At 53.7% G+C, this 17,850-nt stretch overlaps 1 protein-coding gene across 1 annotated transcript in view; it reads left to right on the top strand.

Moving 5' to 3' along the window:
* Positions 1-8,084, top strand: part of MRPS6 (mitochondrial ribosomal protein S6) — a 58,101-nt gene extending 50,017 nt beyond the window's left edge. Inside the window, exon 3 of the mRNA XM_080656226.1 lies at positions 7,550-8,084. Within this exon, the coding sequence (XP_080512352.1) occupies positions 7,550-7,739 (190 nt within the window). The 3' untranslated portion in view covers positions 7,740-8,084. The remainder of the gene's footprint in view (positions 1-7,549) is intronic.
* The last annotated feature ends 9,766 nt before the right edge of the window (positions 8,085-17,850 follow it).

Here is a 17,850-nt window from a genome sequence, read left to right as displayed (position 1 = left end):
ATGACCAGGTCCATTTGTCCCGGATAAACGGGGGGGAACAGCGTACGGACCAGCAGCCGCAGGGACGTGCGGCCTCTCCTGCGTGGGAAAGCCCTGGGGGCCACTGAGGCCGGCAGGGACTGACCCGGGCCGAAGGGTTGTCCTGGACGTTTGTCCTGGACGTCTGCCTGCTTCTCTCCTGGAGGGGAGAGAGGCCTGGGCTCCCGGGAGGAGGAGGGAGGGCCGCCCGTGCGGGTGTGACTGGACCTCCTCCCGGCTCGGTCGGTGGCGGGTCCTTTCTGTGGAAATTTCCACGGGGTGATAGGCCATGGCAGTTCCCGCTCCTTTGCCCACGTGAGCCCCGGGCACAGAGGAGCAGGTGACAGCGTGAAGTGACTGTCCCGGCCGTGGTGTGGGCGCAGGCTCCGTGGCTTGCGGCCCTGGCCCTGTTGGGGTGGTTGCTGGCGGAGGGCCGTGCCTGGGGGGAGGCAGGGAGGCTAAGAGAGAGGCTGCGGGGCTGTAGGAACAGGAGCTTTCGAAGCCAAGCCCAGATCCCAGGCCTTCTTCTGGGACTTCCCTTTACTCCTGAGAAACCTCCAGAACGCGGGCTGCCAGGCACGAGCTGGGCTGCCAGTGGGAACTGGGGTGTGGGGGGGCTGCCTCTCACTCCGGGGCCCGGGCAGACGGTCCCTAAGCAGCAGGAGGGTCGCACGGCAGTGTCTGCAGGGTCTGTCCAGCCTTGACTTGCTGTGATGCTGTGACCCACGGGCCCACAGCTCCTGCAGCTTCTTGGTCCCAGAGGCGCCGCCCTGCTCTCCTGGCGTCCTGGCCGTGGCCACTCCAGCCGAGTGACCTGACTAACCATTGTGAGCTCAGGGCAGCGGCAGGGGCGACGGGAGACGTGGAACCTGCTAGAGCCGCAGCATCGCCGGGGAGAGGCCGCTGGACCCCACCAGCCCACACCCCTCCGCCTTCTCCCCTGCCCTGCCCTGTCCCTCCCCTGCCCTCCCCTGCCCCTCCCCTGCCCCTCCCCCGTCCCTCCCCCACTCCTCCCCTGCCCTCCCCTGCCCTCCCCTGCCCCTCCCCTGCCCCTCGCCCTCGGGCTGTTGGGGTAAGGGCACTGTGGACATTGCAGAGTCCTGTGTGCAGTGTTTCTTGGCTTCTGGCTTCCATCTTGGCCTCCTTCGCCTGCTTCTCACACGCGTGTGAAGCGCTGGGTGTGGCCCTCAGCCTCGGGGAGGCCGTGTGGGAAGGCGGTTCCGGATGGGGGCTGAGGAAGGGTTTGGGCTGCGTTGGTTGTTGGCAACTGTGAACACACCTTCTCTTAGAAACCCGTTGTCCTCCGCAGCTCGCCCACCAGCGGTGCCTCCGGTGGAGCGGGGTGGGGGTGGGGAAAAGGGCTGCCCGCCTCCGCGTGGCATTCCAACAGCTTGGACTGGACCGCTCAGAGGGGGCTGACCTCAGGGAGCAGGAGGCCCGGGGGGCTGGCGTGGGCACAGCCTGGCTGCTTCAGGCCCGCGGAGACTCCCCCAGGCGGCCTGTGTCTGTGGTGGTCGCCAGCACACGGCCTCAGACCATCTGCACACAAAGGAGCGAGACTGTTCTAGAAACAGACAGAAGGCAGGGAAGGCAGGAGCGCAGGGAGGACGCGGACGTGCCCAGAGCAGGCTGCCTGCTGGGGAAGGAAGTGACGGCACGTGGCAGCGGAGGCACCGCCGTGCGTGGGGTGGGAGGACAGTGTATGAGACGGCGGGGGGGAGACGTGGTCAGACGGGGAGAAGGGTGCTGGCGCTGGGAGTGCGAGGTCCCCTGACCTGGCCACCGGGCGGCCGTCATTATTGGGAGGGGGGCAGTGGCGGGTTGGCAAGGAGGTCGTTCGAGGGTGATCCCACTTTTTATTTCAGAGCCTTCCTCAGGGCAGGATCAGTGAGGAGGCGCTGGGTGAGTGTAACCCCGGTGCCTGCCACTGAAGTAGAGATAACCAGGTGCGGAGCCGGGGAAGCGGGGCCGGGCTGGGCTCTGACCTCCAGTGCGGCCTCGCCAGTGAGCCATGTGCAAGGCGCTGCTTCGGGACGCTGCGGGCCGGGGGAGGCGGCACACCAGGACACTCCGGAGCAGGCGTCCTCAAACCACGGCCCGCGGGCCACATGCGGCCCGCCGAGGACATGGATCCGGCCCGCCGGGGGCCGCTGCCTGTCCTGCTCAGCAGCCGACGCGTCCCGGGCCCGCAGTGCGCATAGGAATTTGTTCATAGTTTTTTTTTAAACTATAGTCCGGCCCTCCCACGGTCTGAGGGACAGGGAACTGGCCCCCTGTGTAAAAAGTCCGAGGACCCCTGCTCTGGAGTCTTCATCAGCTCGATTGCTCCCTTGTCACCGCCCGTCACCGCCACGCCTGCCCACGCAGCTCCTGCGTGCCCTCTCGCAGTCCTTACAGAAACAGAACCGCAGTTCAGGAAGGGTTGAAATCGGCCCAGTAAGGATGGACGGGTCGTCGCCCTAAAGCGTCCTCCTGCCTCTGGTGACTCTCCCGCCACCTCTCCCGAGTCCCCAGCAACCACCAAGCTGCTTTCATCCGGCAGCTTGGTTCCTGTTTTCTAGAACCTGCCGTGGGGTCACACAGCGTGTACGCTCCGACTCTAGTTTCTTCCGCTCAGTAGAGTTACGATGAGGTTCTCGGGAGCGCGCATCCGTGGGGTCTTGTTATTCCGGAGTAGCAGGCCATGGATGGACACACCCGTTGCCTGTTGGGTTCCATGTGGATGGACGTCCATGTGGCTTCCAGTTTGGGGTTGTTAGCAGTAAAACTGCTATGAACGTTCACCTACGAGTTGTTCTTGGACATGCCCTTGAACCTTTCCCGGGTAAGTACCTAGGAATGGAGGGCTCAGTCATAATGGCGGGCGGGCTATGTTTAACTTTTTAAGAAAGCGCCAAGCTCTTTCCCAAAGTGGCTGTATCAGCTTGCGTTCCCGCTTGCGGGTGGGAGCGTGCGTGCAGCTCCTCTGTCCACCGGCACCGGTGTGGTCAGTCCTGTTCGTGCTGACCGCTCTGACGGGTGACTGACGACCGTAACCATCTTTTCTGTGCTTCTTCACCGGTGTGTATCTTGGGTGGAATGTTACTTCCTATCTTACACCCATTACACATTTTTTTAAATTAAAAACGTTAAGGTCTTTATGTTCTAGAAATAAGTCCTTTATCACACATGCGAGTTACAGATCCCAGTCTGTGGCTTATCTTTTTGTTATCTTCACAGCATCTTCCAGAGAGCAGTTAAAAGGAACAAAGACCAAGAGCAGTTTTTAGTTTTGGTGAGGCCTGACTGATCACGTGTTTCCTTTTCGGGGCTGTGCGTTTGGTAGCATGCCGAAGGAATCTTGGCCTGCACCAAGGCTGCCGCAAAGGGTTTTCTCCTGTGTCCCTTCTGCTCTTCTGGCTTCGGGTTTCACGTGGCGATCCTGTTCGTTTTGGGTTACCTGTGACCCCTCCTTGTCCGTGTTGAAGGCTGATTGCTCTGCATGTGGAGAGTGAACTGTTGTTGTGGCGCTTGTCGGAAGGACTGTCCTCTCTCCCTGAGCTGCCTCCCCACCTCTGTCTAAAACCAGCTGCACGTACATGTGTGCGTCTGCTATGGACTCTTCGTTCCATGTTCTGTTGATGTGTGTGCCGGTATCTGAACACGTGCTACCTCGGTTCCCACCGCTGTAGAATAAGTCTTGAAATCAGGTGGTGTTCGGTTTGCACTACATTCGTTGTTCAAGTTAGTTTGGCTGTTTCAGGTTCTTGGAATTCCCATGTGAACTTCAGAATCAGTCGGTCAGTTTCTAACAAGGAATCTGCTGTGGTTTTGTTGGGGTTCTCTTGGCTCTATAGGTCAGTTTGGGAGAATGGGCATCTAAATAAATTTGCATTTTCCTACCCCCGGACCAGGCGTGCCTCTCCATTACGTGGGTCTTCTTTCATTTCTTCTCACGGCCGCCTGTAGTTCGTCGTGTACAGGTCCTGCTCGTCTTTTGTCAGATTAATTCCTAAGTGTTGTGTTTTAATTTCAAGGTCTGATTGCTTGTTGCTAGTATATAGAAATACCATTGATTTTATTTTTGGTATATGAACATTGTGTCTTGTAAGCTTACTAAGTCAGTTATTAGTTCTAATACCTTTCTGTAAATTTCTTCAGACTTTGTATACGCCCAGTCATGACCTCTGCAGATGGAGACAGTTTTGCTTCCTGCTGACCAGTCTGCATGCCTTTACTTCCTCTGCTCTTGCCTTCTCGCGCTGGCAGACTGCAGTCGATGTTGAAGTGGTGAGAGCAGACTGTGTGTACTCCCCGTCTCCGGAGGAGAGCCTTCGGACGTTCCCCAGTGAGTTTGTTGTTAGTTGTCGTTTTGCAAGGACGCGCTTTATAAGGCTGCAGAAGGTCCTCTCTGTGGTTGGCTGAGCTTTTATCCGGAATGGGTACGGGACTTCGTTAAATGCTCATCAGCAGGACAGAATTTGCATTGTCTTGCGGCAGCCAGGACAGAGGCGTGCGCTCTGCAAAGCAGGGGCGGCCCTGCCAGCTGGGAACTGTGTCCGTGGGACCTTGCCCTGCTGCTGCTTTTGTGTATCCTTGCGGCCCGAGCGCGCTCGCCTGGGAGTCACACGCAGCATGGCACGGGGGTAATGAAGAGTTTTGACTGTGGGGATGAAATGAAAACATGGTATGTACATTATAAAAATTCTTTTCATATAAATTAATAATAATTGCTTCTTCACTTGGTCCATTTCGGCTTCCGAAAGACTTCATAGGCACGGTCTACTTTGGGGTAGCAAGGAAAACCTCTATGTTCATTTTCATTATCTGAAGGTATTTTTAAATTTTATTTCTCCTTTAATTTTTTCTTTGACCCGTTGGTGGTTCAGTAGCATGTTATTTAATCTCCACATGTTTATGAATTGTCCAGATTTCCTTGTGTAATTAACTTCTAGTTTCATACCATTGTAGTCAGAAAAGATGCTTGGCGTTATTTTAATTTTTTAAAATGTATTAAGACTTGTTTTGAGCCCTAGCCAGTTTGGCTCAGTGGAGAAAGCATCGGCCTGCGAACCGAAGGGCCCCGGGTTCGATTCCAGTCAAGGGCACATGCCTGGGTTGCAGGCTTGATCCCCTGTAGGGGGCATGTAGGAGGCAGCTGATCAGTGATTGATCTCTCATCATGGATGTTCCAATCTCTCTCCCCCTCTCCCTTCCTCTCTGAAATGAATAAAAAATAAAAAAAAAGACTTGTTTTGTGGCTTAACATATGATAAAGCCAAAAAAACTCCACGCACCCTTAACTAGAACGTGTGTTTTGTTGCTTTCGGCTGTTACGTCCTTTGTGTATGTGTTAAGTCCATCTGGTATCATGTGTCATTTAAGGCAGATGTTTCCTTACTGGTTTTTGGTCTGGATGTTCGACACATCGATAAGTGGGGTGTTAAAATCCCTTACTGTTGTATTGCTGTCTGTTTCTGCCTTTAGGTCTTTGAATGTTTGCTTTACATACGTAGGTGCTCCTGTGTCAGGTGCATACATGTTTACAAGTGTTACATCCTCTTGGTGGATTAACCCCGTTATTATTATGTAATGCCCTTGTCTGTCTCTTACTACTCTTTTCATTTTAAAGTCTCTCTTGTCTAATACAAGTATAGCTATCCTAGCTTTTCAGTTTGTTTGTTTCCATTGCATGGAACACCTTTGTCCATCCCACCACTTTCAGTCTGTGTGTGTCCCTCCCTCTAAAGGGAGTTGCTTGTAGGCAGCATATCAATGGGTTTTATTTGTTATCTATGTCTTTGGCTGAAGAACTTGGTCCATTTGCATTTAAAGCAGTTATTGGCGGGTAAGTACTGATGGTCCTCTTGTTAATTGTTTCCGGGCTGTTGGTGTTTCTCTGTTCCTTCTTCTCTTGCTCTCTTCCTTTGTAGGTGATGACTAGATAGTGGTTTCCTCCCATTCCTCCTCTTCCTCTTTGTGTTTTCACTGTAGGTGTTTGCTTGGTGGTTGTAACGAGGCTTACATGTTACAGCTTACATCCATGACCGCCCATTGTAGGTTGGTAACAACTTGTTTGCTCCCATTCTACAGCTCAACACTTTCACTCTCCCCACATTTTATGTCACGCTTCACGTCTTTTACCTTGTATATCCTTTAACTAATTATCATAACCATAGTTATTTTCACTGTTTCTGTCTTTAACCTTGTTTAGCTTTCTAAGTGATAAGTCTACTACCTTTAGTATATACCCGCCTTTCCAGTGAGATTTATTACATTTCATGTGTTTTCTTGTTATTAATTAGCCCTCTTACTTTTCAGCGGAAAGAAGTCCCTTTCTTGTAAGGCTGGTTTAGAAATGATGAACTCCTTTAGTTTTTGCTTATCTGGAAAACTATTTCTCCTACAATTCTGAATAGTAACTTCGCCATAAAGTATTCTTTGTCTTTTTTTTTAATCCTCAGCTGAGGATATGTTTTACTGATTTATTTATTTTTATTTTTAGAGAGAGGAAAGAGAGAGAGAGAGAGAGATGCATGAGAGAAACATCCATCGGTTGCCTCCTGTACATGCCCTAGCCGGGGATCACGCCCACAGCCTAGGTATGTCCCCTGACCGGGAATCAAACCAGCAGCCTTTCGGTGTATGCGATGAGCCCCAACCAGCTGAGCCACACTGGCCGGTGGTGCCGTGGAGTATTCTTGGTTGGAAGTTTTTCTTTCTGCATGTTGCCTATATCGTGGCACTCCCTTCTGGCTGAAGAACTTCTGCCAAAAAAATGTGCTGGTAGTCTGACGGGAGCTCCCTTGTATGTAACGAGCTGTTTTTCCCGTGCTGCTTTTAATCTTCTCTCCTTGCCTTTGACTTTGGTTGTTTTAATTATAATGTGTCTTGGTGTGGGTCCCTATGGGTTCTTGTTTGGAACTCTCTGGGCTTCCTGGATCTGGATGTTGGTTTCCTTCCCCACAATGGGCAAGTAATTCTTTTGTTCTTGGTCCGTTTTTGGATGTGCACTTGTCTTATACAAGTCCCAGGCCGGTCTTAATCTTCTTCCTTGTTTGTGAAGGGTAGCTGATGGTCTCACTGTGTCTCTTCGGTGCATTAAGTTACTTGTAAAATCATTTGGAAAATTAGAAGAATACCTAATAGATGTTTTAACAAAAAACACCCACTCATGGTTTGTTGAGAAGTTCGGTCTTGTTGACAGCATGCTCTGTTTGCACCCATAACTTCACCGTGCTCGCTAGTGTTCGCCACTCTATGTGATGTCACAAGGCTTTCTGCTACCCTAACGTTGGTTTGGATTCAGATTTTCACAGCAGGGTAATGGGCAAGGACACGGGGAGAGGGAGGCTGGGCATGCCAGCACCCTTGCTTAGCTGGTCGGCTGTAGGATGCATTTGTGGGTAGCTGAGGCCTTGGTAGCGGGCAGTATGCATTTGTGTGCAGGTGATGTCTTTATCCGGGCGGGGCAGAATGAAGGCATTGACCCAAAGCGTGCGCGTGTTACATTTCAGAATGCAGGAATTCATGAATTTCTGTTTCATTGCAGGTATTTCTTGGTGGATTTCTATGCACCAACAACAACGGTTGAAAGCATGCTGGAGCACTTGTCTCGAGACATTGACGTCATCAGACCTAATATTGTAAAACACCCTCTGACCCAGGAAGTAAAGGCATGTGAAGGGATTGTCCCGGTCCCACTTGAAGAAAAACTGTATTCCACAAAGAAGAGGAAGTGAGGATTCTCCGGATTTTAGCCTTCTCTTCAGCCCTCTCACTTTGAGCATCATGGGTGGATAATTTACAGGCCTGACCTTTACGTAAAAGTGGGTCAGGTGCTGTGAGGGCTCTGGGTATTGTTAGCTCTTGATCCCCTTTGCTGGGAGGGTGGGGAATGGCTTGCTCGGAGCCCCTGTGGAATCTGTGTGGTCCCCACTATCCCAGTCAAATACATCGTTCTTGATTTTGTTACTACAACACTTAACACCATTTTGAAGAACACAACTTACAAAACTATCTTGGATTGTGAGCTAATCATTCATACTGTATAACCATGCAAAATAAAATACTCAGATTGTAAAGTCATGCGGTATTGTGTAACTTTTTCTCTGCCTCCTGTTAACTGTAGGGACACTGAAGAGCAGGGAGCCAGTGCCAGCCTGGGCGCCCGCCCCCTGTTAACCCTGGGGTCACCGGGGGGCCAGCGCCAGCCCGGGCGCCCACCCCCTGTTAACCCTGGGGACACCGGGGGGCCAGCGCCAGCCCGGGCGCCCGCCCCCTGTTAACCCTGGGGACACCGGGGGGCAGCGCCAGCCCGGGCACCCGCCCCCTGTTAACCCTGGGGACACCGGGGGGCCAGCGCCAGCCCGGGCATCCGCCCCCTGTTAACCCTGGGGACACCGGGGGTGGGGGGGGGGGCAGCGCCAGCCCGGGCACCCGCCCCCTGTTAACCCTGGGGACACCGGGGGGCCAGCGCCAGCCCGGGCATCCGCCCCCTGTTAACCCTGGGGACACCGGGGGGCCAGCGCCAGCCCGGGCATCCGCCCCCTGTTAACCCTGGGGACACCGGGGGTGGGGGGGGGGGCAGCGCCAGCCCGGGCACCCACCCCCTGTTAACCCTGGGGACACCGGGGTGGGGGGCCAGCGCCAGCCCGGGCGCCCGCCCCCTGCTGCTGCAGGCGGCCTGGATCAGCTGTCGCTTGGCTCCCTCTTTAGGGCCCGGATCAGCTTCACTCCTGCAGAGGCAGAGGAGGGTCTTAGCACAGCGGGCGGAAGTAGGGGAGAGAGGGAGGTAATCCGGGAGATGGGCAGCTCCGTTTCCTGAGGAGCTTCCTGGCCGCGTGGGCCCTCGGCCAGGGCTCTGGAGGGGACACTCGCCACCACAGTTTGGTCCTGTGTGCGTTCACCCAGCGCTGCCGCCTCTGAGAGAAGCGGGCAGACAGAATGTGGGTGGGGGGGGTTGCTGATGGGGCCAGGAGGATAGTGGGGGGGGGTTTGCTGATGGGGCCAGGAGGACGTGGGGGGAGGGGTTGCTGATGGGGCCAGGAGGATGTGGGGGGTTTGCTGATGGGGCCAGGAGGATGTGGGGGGGGGTTGCTGATGTGGCCAGGGGGATGTGGGGGGGGGTTGCTGATGGGGCCGGGAGGACGTGGGGGGGGTGCTGATGGGGCCAGGAGGACGTGGGGGGTTGCTGATGGGGCCAGGAGGATGTGGGGGGGTTTGCTGATGGGGCCAGGAGGATGTGGGGGGGGTGCTGATGGGGCCGGGGGGTTGCTGATGGGGCCAGGAGGATGTGGGGGGAGGGGTTGCTGATGGGGCCAGGAGGATGTGGGGGGAGGGGTTGCTGATGGGGCCAGGAGGATGTGGGGGGAGGGGTTGCTGATGGGGCCAGGAGAATGTGGGGGGAGGGGTGCTGATGGGGCCAGGAGGATGTGGGGGGAGGGGTTGCTGATGGGGCCAGGAGGACGTGGGGGGTGCTGATGGGGCCAGGAGGACATGGGGGGTGCTGATGGGGCCAGGAGGAGCAGGCAGCAGGAGCTGGGCATGGCGCACGGCTGACCTCACCATCGGCCTCACGTTGGGCTCTGGCCTCAGGAGCACGCGGGCTGGGGGCGTGGTGGTGGCCGAGGAACCGGTAATTCGGTGAGAACAGCAGCCCCCGCTCACGGCTCCTTGGTATGGCAAGGGTTTCATGACACTCTCCCGGTCAGTACATGGTCATTGCCCTTGAAACGTCAGCGAAGGGGCCTTCACAGAGCAGAGCCACCGGTGTTTCAAAGGGCCGACTCCGGCGTGGCAGTCATGACCGACTTCAGGAATGTTGTGCCTCTTCCACTTCCTCTTCGAGGTGTCAGTGATGGGAAGAAGTAAGGGATTTAACGTGGACAGCGGGGTGCCGAGGACATGTCCGTGCGCTCGTCACTCCCCGCTGCGAGGAGAGGGTGGCCCAGTCCATCGGGTGGAGCGGACACGTGGCAACCATCGTCCTCCCTGCGCGCTGCCCGCCCCGCCTCTGCCGAACCCTGCTCATCGGCTGATAAACTAGAAACATGGCTTTTCGAAGAATCCAGGCATCCACGCAAGTACAGAAGATACTGGAACAAAACTGAGGGACTTACCCTGGATTGAGCAGACGCGGTATTTTTTGCTGTTTTCCTTCAGATTTGTAAAAAAGCCTCACCTGAGGAGATGTTTTTATTGATTTTCAGAGAGAGGACGGAAAGAGAAACATCGACGTGAGAAACGTTAATCGGCTGCCTCCCGTTCGCACCCCACCAGGGATTGAACCCACACCCCAGGTATGTGCCCCGACAGGGAATCGAACCCGCCCACAATCGTGAGGTCATCCCGGACGCCTCACTTGCACCTCCATCCCTCATCCCGGCCCCTCTGCAAACCGTTTCCTCGCCTTCGGAAGGGGCTGAGGAGTGTAATGCTGGGTGGTGTTTCCTTTTTTGTTAACGATAATCCTGGTTTTTGTGTTTTTTTTAATATATATTTGATTGATTTTTTACAGAGAGGAAGGGAGAGGGATAGAGTTAGAAACATCGATGAGAGAGAAACATCGATCAGCTGCCTCCTGCACACTCACCACTGGGGATGTGCCCGCAACCAAGGTACATGCCCTTGACCGGAATCGAACTTGGGAACCTTCAGTCCGCAGGCCGATGCTCCATCCACTGAGCCAAACCGGTCAGGGCTATAATCCTGGTTTTTAAAAACAATGACCGTGTGTGAGCTCAGCAACACAAGACACTGCCTGAAGGGCTGTCAGAGCGCCGATCTGTGCTGCGCTGGGGAGCCAGGCGGCTTTGGCAGGAGCGCGGGCCTGGCTTGTGACGGCAGCGTTGACGGCAGGGAGAGGGGAGGGCGGGGGGCTCTTACGCTCTTCCTGGCCCAGGGAGACCCCAGAGGCTCAGCGAAGCACAGCTAACAGAATTAAGGAGACGCTGAAGACGGCAACGCTTTGGATTACTCAGCCTAAGAGGAATCGTGGCTTAAAAGTGCCGTAAGTAAGCAAAGAGGCTTTTAGGTGAAGGCGCTGATCGGTTGTGAACCATTCTCGCAGAGAACGGGAGGAGAAACAGCCGTAAACTGATGGAGCGCTCAGGAAGCGATCCTTGCCTGGCTGGCCCGGGCTCGCTCGGTCCTGGGAGGGCTAAACACGGACACACCATCTGTCCTAGGAAGTCCAGGGAGACTTTCCGGAAGGTTCCGTGACGTTCCTATCCCAGGAGGTCTTGATGAAGGTGTACACTCACCTGAATCACTCCTGACCGGCCTCTCCTGGAGCTGAGTGTCTGGATTCTCGGCCAGACGGCTTGTGAGCGGCGGCCATCTGGCGGGAGCCCCGCTGAGACGCCCTGCGCCCCGCCCCGGCCGCCAGAGCCTAATGGAGTGTGAGGGATGCACTTCTGGCCTCTTCGCTTCGCTTAAGCAAGGACGAGTGAGATAACTGGTTTAGAATCTCTCTCTTCAGGGATTGTTCCGAAAACTATCCAAAATGTGAAAGTAAGGCAGGGGGGCGTGTCCCCAGGGTCCCTGAGGCGGTGCCCCCTAATCCTCAGGAGAGCGTGTCTACCAGAGTGGACCATTTGCTGGTTGCTACACCCAGACACAGAGCTACACCTGACTGTGGGTTTCTGTCCCTTCGGCAGAGTAACCACGAAGGTGGCCTTAGGGTCCAGGCAGGCCATTGGCCGCTTTTGTATCTAACACGTCGTCCAGCAGTCGCACTCACATTCCCAAATGCCAGTGAAGTCCACGTACGCGCTGTGAACCGCCTTCCCTAGCCTACCGGCTTGCTCAGTGATGAGTTACATACATGTTGGACACGTGCTCACTTCATGTTTGTGTGAGAGAGGCGGGTTCAGCTTTGGGAGTGAACAGTGACGGGAAGGAGGACGGGCCAGCGCCACGCAGCCACCGAAGTCTTTTCTCCCGTGATCGGGGGTTCCCCGCAGGCCCACCATGCCCGCCGCTGAGCAGGGTGGTTGGGCTTCTGAACGGACACGCTGTTCGCTCTGCTGGGCAGACCTGGGTGTTGTGGTGGAGCCCCGGTCACAGCCACTGCTCTTTGCTCTCTTTGGTCTGGAAAGAGGACAAGGGAAACCTCTCTCCTTGGAACCAAGAAGGTTCCTTCATCCCTCCAGCAGGCTGGAGCTTGTGACATGTTCTAAATTCTTGACTTTGAATCCACATTTCTTACCATTTTCTCGTCCTAAACCCAACCGGATCCCTAACCCTTATATAGACAGAAGTCCCTGCCCCTGGGCCCTGATTGGCCTGTCTGTATGCAAATGAGGACTCCAAATCCTCACAGTTTGATTGGTCCAAAAGGACTGTCTTGATTGGTCAGAATGGAGCTGCTCTGATTGGCCGATGAAGATGTTGATGAGGCTCTAGCTCTGCAGCTCCGATTGGATGGGGGAAGCCTCAGTTCCACTGGTTGAAACAGGATTCCAGGAACTCCTCTAGAAGGGCTGCTCAGATGGCAAGCAGGCAGCCAGTCGTCCTCCCCTGCAGTCCTGGTGGCCAGAGTCTGGCTCTGCCAGGCCTGGAGGACGAGCCCCTGTAACAAACGTAAAACTCAGAATTTGTTTGCTAGATTTCGATTTTGCATCCTAAAGCTGACCATGCTTAAGACCAGAAAGTAATTCACAGAGTTCACATTTGGCCCATTTAAAGCTCCAGGAGATGGGTTTCCTAGGAACACTTTTCCTTTGAACAGCCTCCCGTGCTGATCAGGCTGGCCCTTCCTGCTGGGCCTCCGGTGCTCCCCGCCAAGGCAGGCCCAGCAGGTGCTTAGATGCTATCTCTCTGCCTGGTCTACCAGCGACTGGTTTTGTTTCCTTTGTTTTCAGGTGAAAGAAAAGCAAGTTTAAAACCCACCTTAGAAGTAGCTCTGAGGAGCAACCGGACTAATGAACTCCCCTCAGGATTCCTGGTGTGTAGTGTGTTGACTAAGATCTGCCCGCACCTCATTTCCAGAGTTGCGATTGCTGCTCAAAGGCTCCCTTCCCAGCAGGACAGGAGCGGGTTCCAGGGAATCAGGATTTCCAGGGTGATTTGTTCAGCTCTTCTCTCTCCATTGACACATTCAAGACGGCCGGCACCGAACTGGACGGAAAGCATATCCAATCTGGCTCCGTCTCGAACACGTTCAATGCGCTCACTGCCTCTTCAGTCTGAAGACCCACAGGGCTAGGACGTCAGCTCTCCGTTGTTCAGGTTCTCCAGATCGTGGACAGCGTGGGCTGTCAGTTCAAGGAGAGCTGTTGAAGTGTCCCACCGTGACTGGACTCAGGCGTCTCCTTTGTTTTTGAAAAGTTTTGCCCTTTGTATTTGGGAACATGCCATTAAGGACTGAATGATTCGTGACTCGCGTTCTCGATGGAGTGTACCTGTTTCCATTATGAAATATTCCTTTCTGTTCTGTTTAAAGTGATGGCTCTTCGGTTCTGGTCTTCGCGTCGCGTCCACCCCCGTGGTGTTTACTCTTGCCTGGCGTCTCTCCCACCTCTTCTTCTCAAGTTTACTTTGTGATGTTGGTAGGCTGTTTCTCATAAAGCGCATACCCATTGTGCTTTCAAACTCCATTTCAGAATATATGTCATTCATTGGAGGAATTTGGTCACATTTATCGAGATGTCTCATATCTTTGGTCTTATATTTTCATTTTGTATCTTTTTTTTTTTTTTTTACTATTTATTACAGTTTCTCCTTGCCTCCTATTTTATATATATATATTTTTTAAATATATTTAATTGATATTTTACAGAGAGGAAGGGAGAGGGATAGAGAGCTAGAAACATTGATGAGAGAGAAACATCAATCAGCTGCCTCCTGCACACCTCCCACTGGGGATGTGCCCGCAACCAAGGTACATGCCCTTGACCGGAATCGAACCTGGGACCCTTCAGTCCTCAGGCCGACGCTCTATCCACTGAGCCAAACCGGTTTCGGCTGTGTATCTTGTTTTCAATTTGATTCTCCTTGATGCAGAGTACCCCTGTGTCTTTCCTCCAGAATGGAACAGGGGTGGTATACGTATTTAAATCCTTACACATCCCACAGTCTCTCTCCCCGGCCTCCCATGGCCTGATTTTGGCCAAGCCGAGAAATCCTGGCTCAGAGCCTTCTCTCTCCAAAGCCCTAGGCCAGCTCCGGTGCCTCAGCATTGCAGTGCTTCCAGGGAGGAGTGTGGTGCCACTGGGATTCTCTTCCCTGTTTCGATAATTTGTTCTCATTCCCTGAGAGCTAGAGTTGGGATGTCACTACATTGTGTCCAGGTGTGATTCTTGTTTTGCTTTTAAATTATTACTATTAATGTTGCTTGGTACTTAGAGTCCACGTTCTGGTCCACAGATTGGTCTTTATTCATTAAGGAGCATTTTCTTCTATTTGTGTTTCAAGCTTGTTTCTCCTTATAGTCTTTCTCTTCTCCTGGAGCAGTGGTCGGCAAACGCATTAGTCAACAGAACGGCAAACCGCGGCGGCTCGCGAGCCGCAGTTTGCCGACCACTGTCCTGGAACTCTAATATTCAGTAGGCAATGTTCTCCAGTGCGCACTCTTCTTGAGTCAGGGCTCCCTAGCGCTTACGTTTTTATTCATGATTTTCATTTCATTGCATTTTTGCTCTGTGCTCTGATCATTGATCATTCAGATCCGTTTATTTACTGGTGCCGTGGGAAAAGTGCGGGGCTGAGGGATGGATATGAGCTGTTAGCAATTGCATTTTTCTGCTGATGGCTTGGGGAGGGTTTACACCGGGAAGCGGTAGGATCCCAGACCTTTGCTGGGAGACCGCCCTGGAAAAGGGGCAGCTTCAGAGGCTGGGACACTCCCAGACGGCTGTTCAGTCTGACCCAGGAAGGAAGCCAGTTTCCAGGGGAAGCAGCGGGTGGGCGTTCTGTGACCCTCTAATCAGCCGTGGGCAAACTACGGCCCGCGGGCCGGATCCGGCCCGTTCGGCTGTTCCATCCGGCCCGCGGAGCCGAAAGAGCGGAGGGTTCTCTTGCTCTCCCCTCCGCTCCTTTCCTTTGAATTTATATTAGTTCACACAAACACTCCATCCATGCTTTTGTTCCGGCCCTCCGGTCCAGTTTAAGAACCCATGGTGGCCCTCGAGTCCAAAAGTTTGCCCACCCCTGGTCTAGGTCACTTGGTGGAGTCCCTTCCGTTCCCTTCGCGCTCTGTTGATGGTCCTGCGTGCTGGCCGCGGCCGCCCGTGTCCTGGGTGGTGTTACCATTGGTCCCCGGCGAGCTGCTGCCTGCGCTCGGGAGCCGTTCCCTTCCCACCTGCGTGGCCACCGCGGGGCTGCCCTGGGGCACCCGGACTGGGCGGCTTCCAGGGCAGACGTTCATGCCACCGCCCCGGAGGCTGCAAGTCCAAGATGAAGGTGTCGGCAGCTTTGGTTTCTTCCGAGGCCTCCTGGGCTCTGTGCTCACAGGGCGTCCCTCTGTGCGCGCACGTTCCTGGGGTCTCTGTGTCCAAGTTTCCTCTTCCTGTAAGGACACCGTCAGCTCGGATTGGGGCCACCCCAGTGACCTCGTCTCACCGTCACTGCCTGTCGAAAGGCCACATCTCCACGGACAGGCCCTTCTGGGGCACTGCAAGTAGGGCTTCATCACTGAATGGGGGACACAGCTCGGTCCCCAGCACCCGTCTGGAGCTCAGCGCAGGTGTGGCCTGTAGTAGATGCTCTGTGAACGCTAGGAGCTGCCTGAGCGAATGGCCCACGCTTCATTCTCCTTTCCACTTGGACGTGGAAGCGAGTTGTGCTGCGTGGGGTGGCACCAAAAGCTTCCTTAAGAGAAACGAGATGTTAGCTATTTCCTAAGTGTGTATTTATCCTTAGCCAGTCACGTTGTGTGTAAAAAACCCTCTGTTTCCGTGTGAATCATGGTCTTTTCTTTCTGTCTCCCCCGCCCCCCACCCGCCTCCTGCACAGGAAGGAAATGCACTCCAGGCTGGAGCCGGGTTCAGCCCGTGGGCTCGGGGGCAAACCCTCTGGGTTTCTCACAACAGCTTATGTGTGTGTGTCTACGGGGATTTGAATCCATGTTATTTTGTGCAGGATTGACCTGCCTTGGGACTCTACTTCCTCTTTTTATTTCTTAGCACACTTCCCTGTTTTATCATATTTATTTCCATGCCCTGCCCCAAGCTCTGACAAATTTGAATTTTGCAAAAAGCACAGAGAAATGCACTACCTGGTATTGTCAGTTATTTGCGGGGCGCTTCTAATTCATAACAACAGAAAGAGGGAATTGAGTTTTTCCCTTGGCTACTGTATTCTTCTGCATTCGTCATGTTTGCATCTTGCTTTCGGTCCCCGCATTGAGATTTTGATTTCTGAAACAGCAATTTCAGCTCGCGGCCCAGTGCTCTGCGTGTCCACAGCGAGTGTGTGGCCAAGCGTATGGAATGAAGGCGCTCCTTCCTCAAGTGCTAAATGCCTGCCTGGCGAAGTCCGGCACGGAACGGAGGGGGGATCTGGAGCTGGACTCGGAGATGTGCGTCACCAAGATGCCAGCTTCCGGTGGACCTGGAGTGTCCCTGAACTTCATAGCCCACAAACGCAGCCTCATAAATGCTCTCCTCTGCCTGGTCTCCAGAGCTGAGAGAAGGTCATGTCCTGGCCATTCTGAACCTGCTGTGACCTACACTGTCCACTGTTCTGGCTCTTTCCTGGCTCATGAGCGTGACCGTCTGCTGAACCACTCTTCCTCGCCTGCTCACTGAGCCTGAGCCAGCCCCGGTGCTCTCCGAGGGCTTCCAAAGAGCCGAGCTGCTCCTCGGCGTGTATGGTGTCATTGGCAAGTGTCTAATGACATGTCTGCCCCCCCCCCCACCTTTGGCTATGGGTCCTTCCTGTGCCCTGGACCTCTTCGGAGGCCGAGGAGGCCGGTGGCTCTTCATCTTGGAATCGTGTTTTAAGTGCATGCGATGAACGCTGGGATCTAGTGCAGGGCACAATAGACTAAGCCAGGGGTGGGCAAACTTTTTGACTCGAGGGCCACAATGGGTTCTTCAACTGGACCGGAGGGCCAGAACAAAAGCATAGATGGAGTGTTTGTGTGAACTAATATAAATTCAAAGTAAAGGAGCGGAGGGGAGAGCAAGAGAACCGGATAGAACAGCCGGATCCGGCCCGCGGGCCGTAGTTTGCCCACGGCTGGTCTAAGCTAATGGAGAAGTCTAGGAAACCCCAAGCAGGACAAACCCAAGGAAACCCACGTCCAGACACATCATTATCAAACATCTGAAAGCTAAAGAAAAAAAAAATGTAAGCAGGCCGAGGAAAGCAACACGTTACTTACAGGGGAACATAATTTGATCAGCCACAAATACCTCCAGAAAGAAATGGAACATTTCCAATGAACTTGCAACTCGTGATACTATATCCAGTAAGAGTCTCCTGCCCGAGGAAGATGAAAGAAAGACATTTTCATGTTAAAACTAAGAGACTTCATTGTCACCAGCTCTAGTGCGAAAGGAAATTCTTCAGACAGATGGGAAATGACACCAGAAGGGAAGTTGGAACATCCAAAATGAAGAGCAGCAGCAATGATAAGGGCCGGTGAATAGACTGTTTTTCTCTCCCCGAGTTCTTTAAAATATGCTGGATGGTTAAAAGCAAAAACGATAACATTGTCTAGTGAAATTTTCCATGGGTGTTGATGTAACAAATATAACAACTACAGCATAAAGGAGAGGGTAATGGAACTTACATGGTGGTAATATATCACTGCAAGCGGCAAATACTGAATTTGCATAGACTATGAAAAGTTAAGTATGTACATTTTAATCCCTAAAACACTTAAAAATCACACATATAATAAAA

The sequence above is a fragment of the Plecotus auritus genome (genome assembly GCF_963455305.1).
Source record: "Plecotus auritus genome assembly, chromosome: 2".
Taxonomy (NCBI): Eukaryota; Metazoa; Chordata; class Mammalia; order Chiroptera; family Vespertilionidae; genus Plecotus; species Plecotus auritus.
The sequence above is the reverse complement of the archived record's forward strand: the minus strand, read 5'-3'. Positions and strand labels throughout refer to the sequence as shown.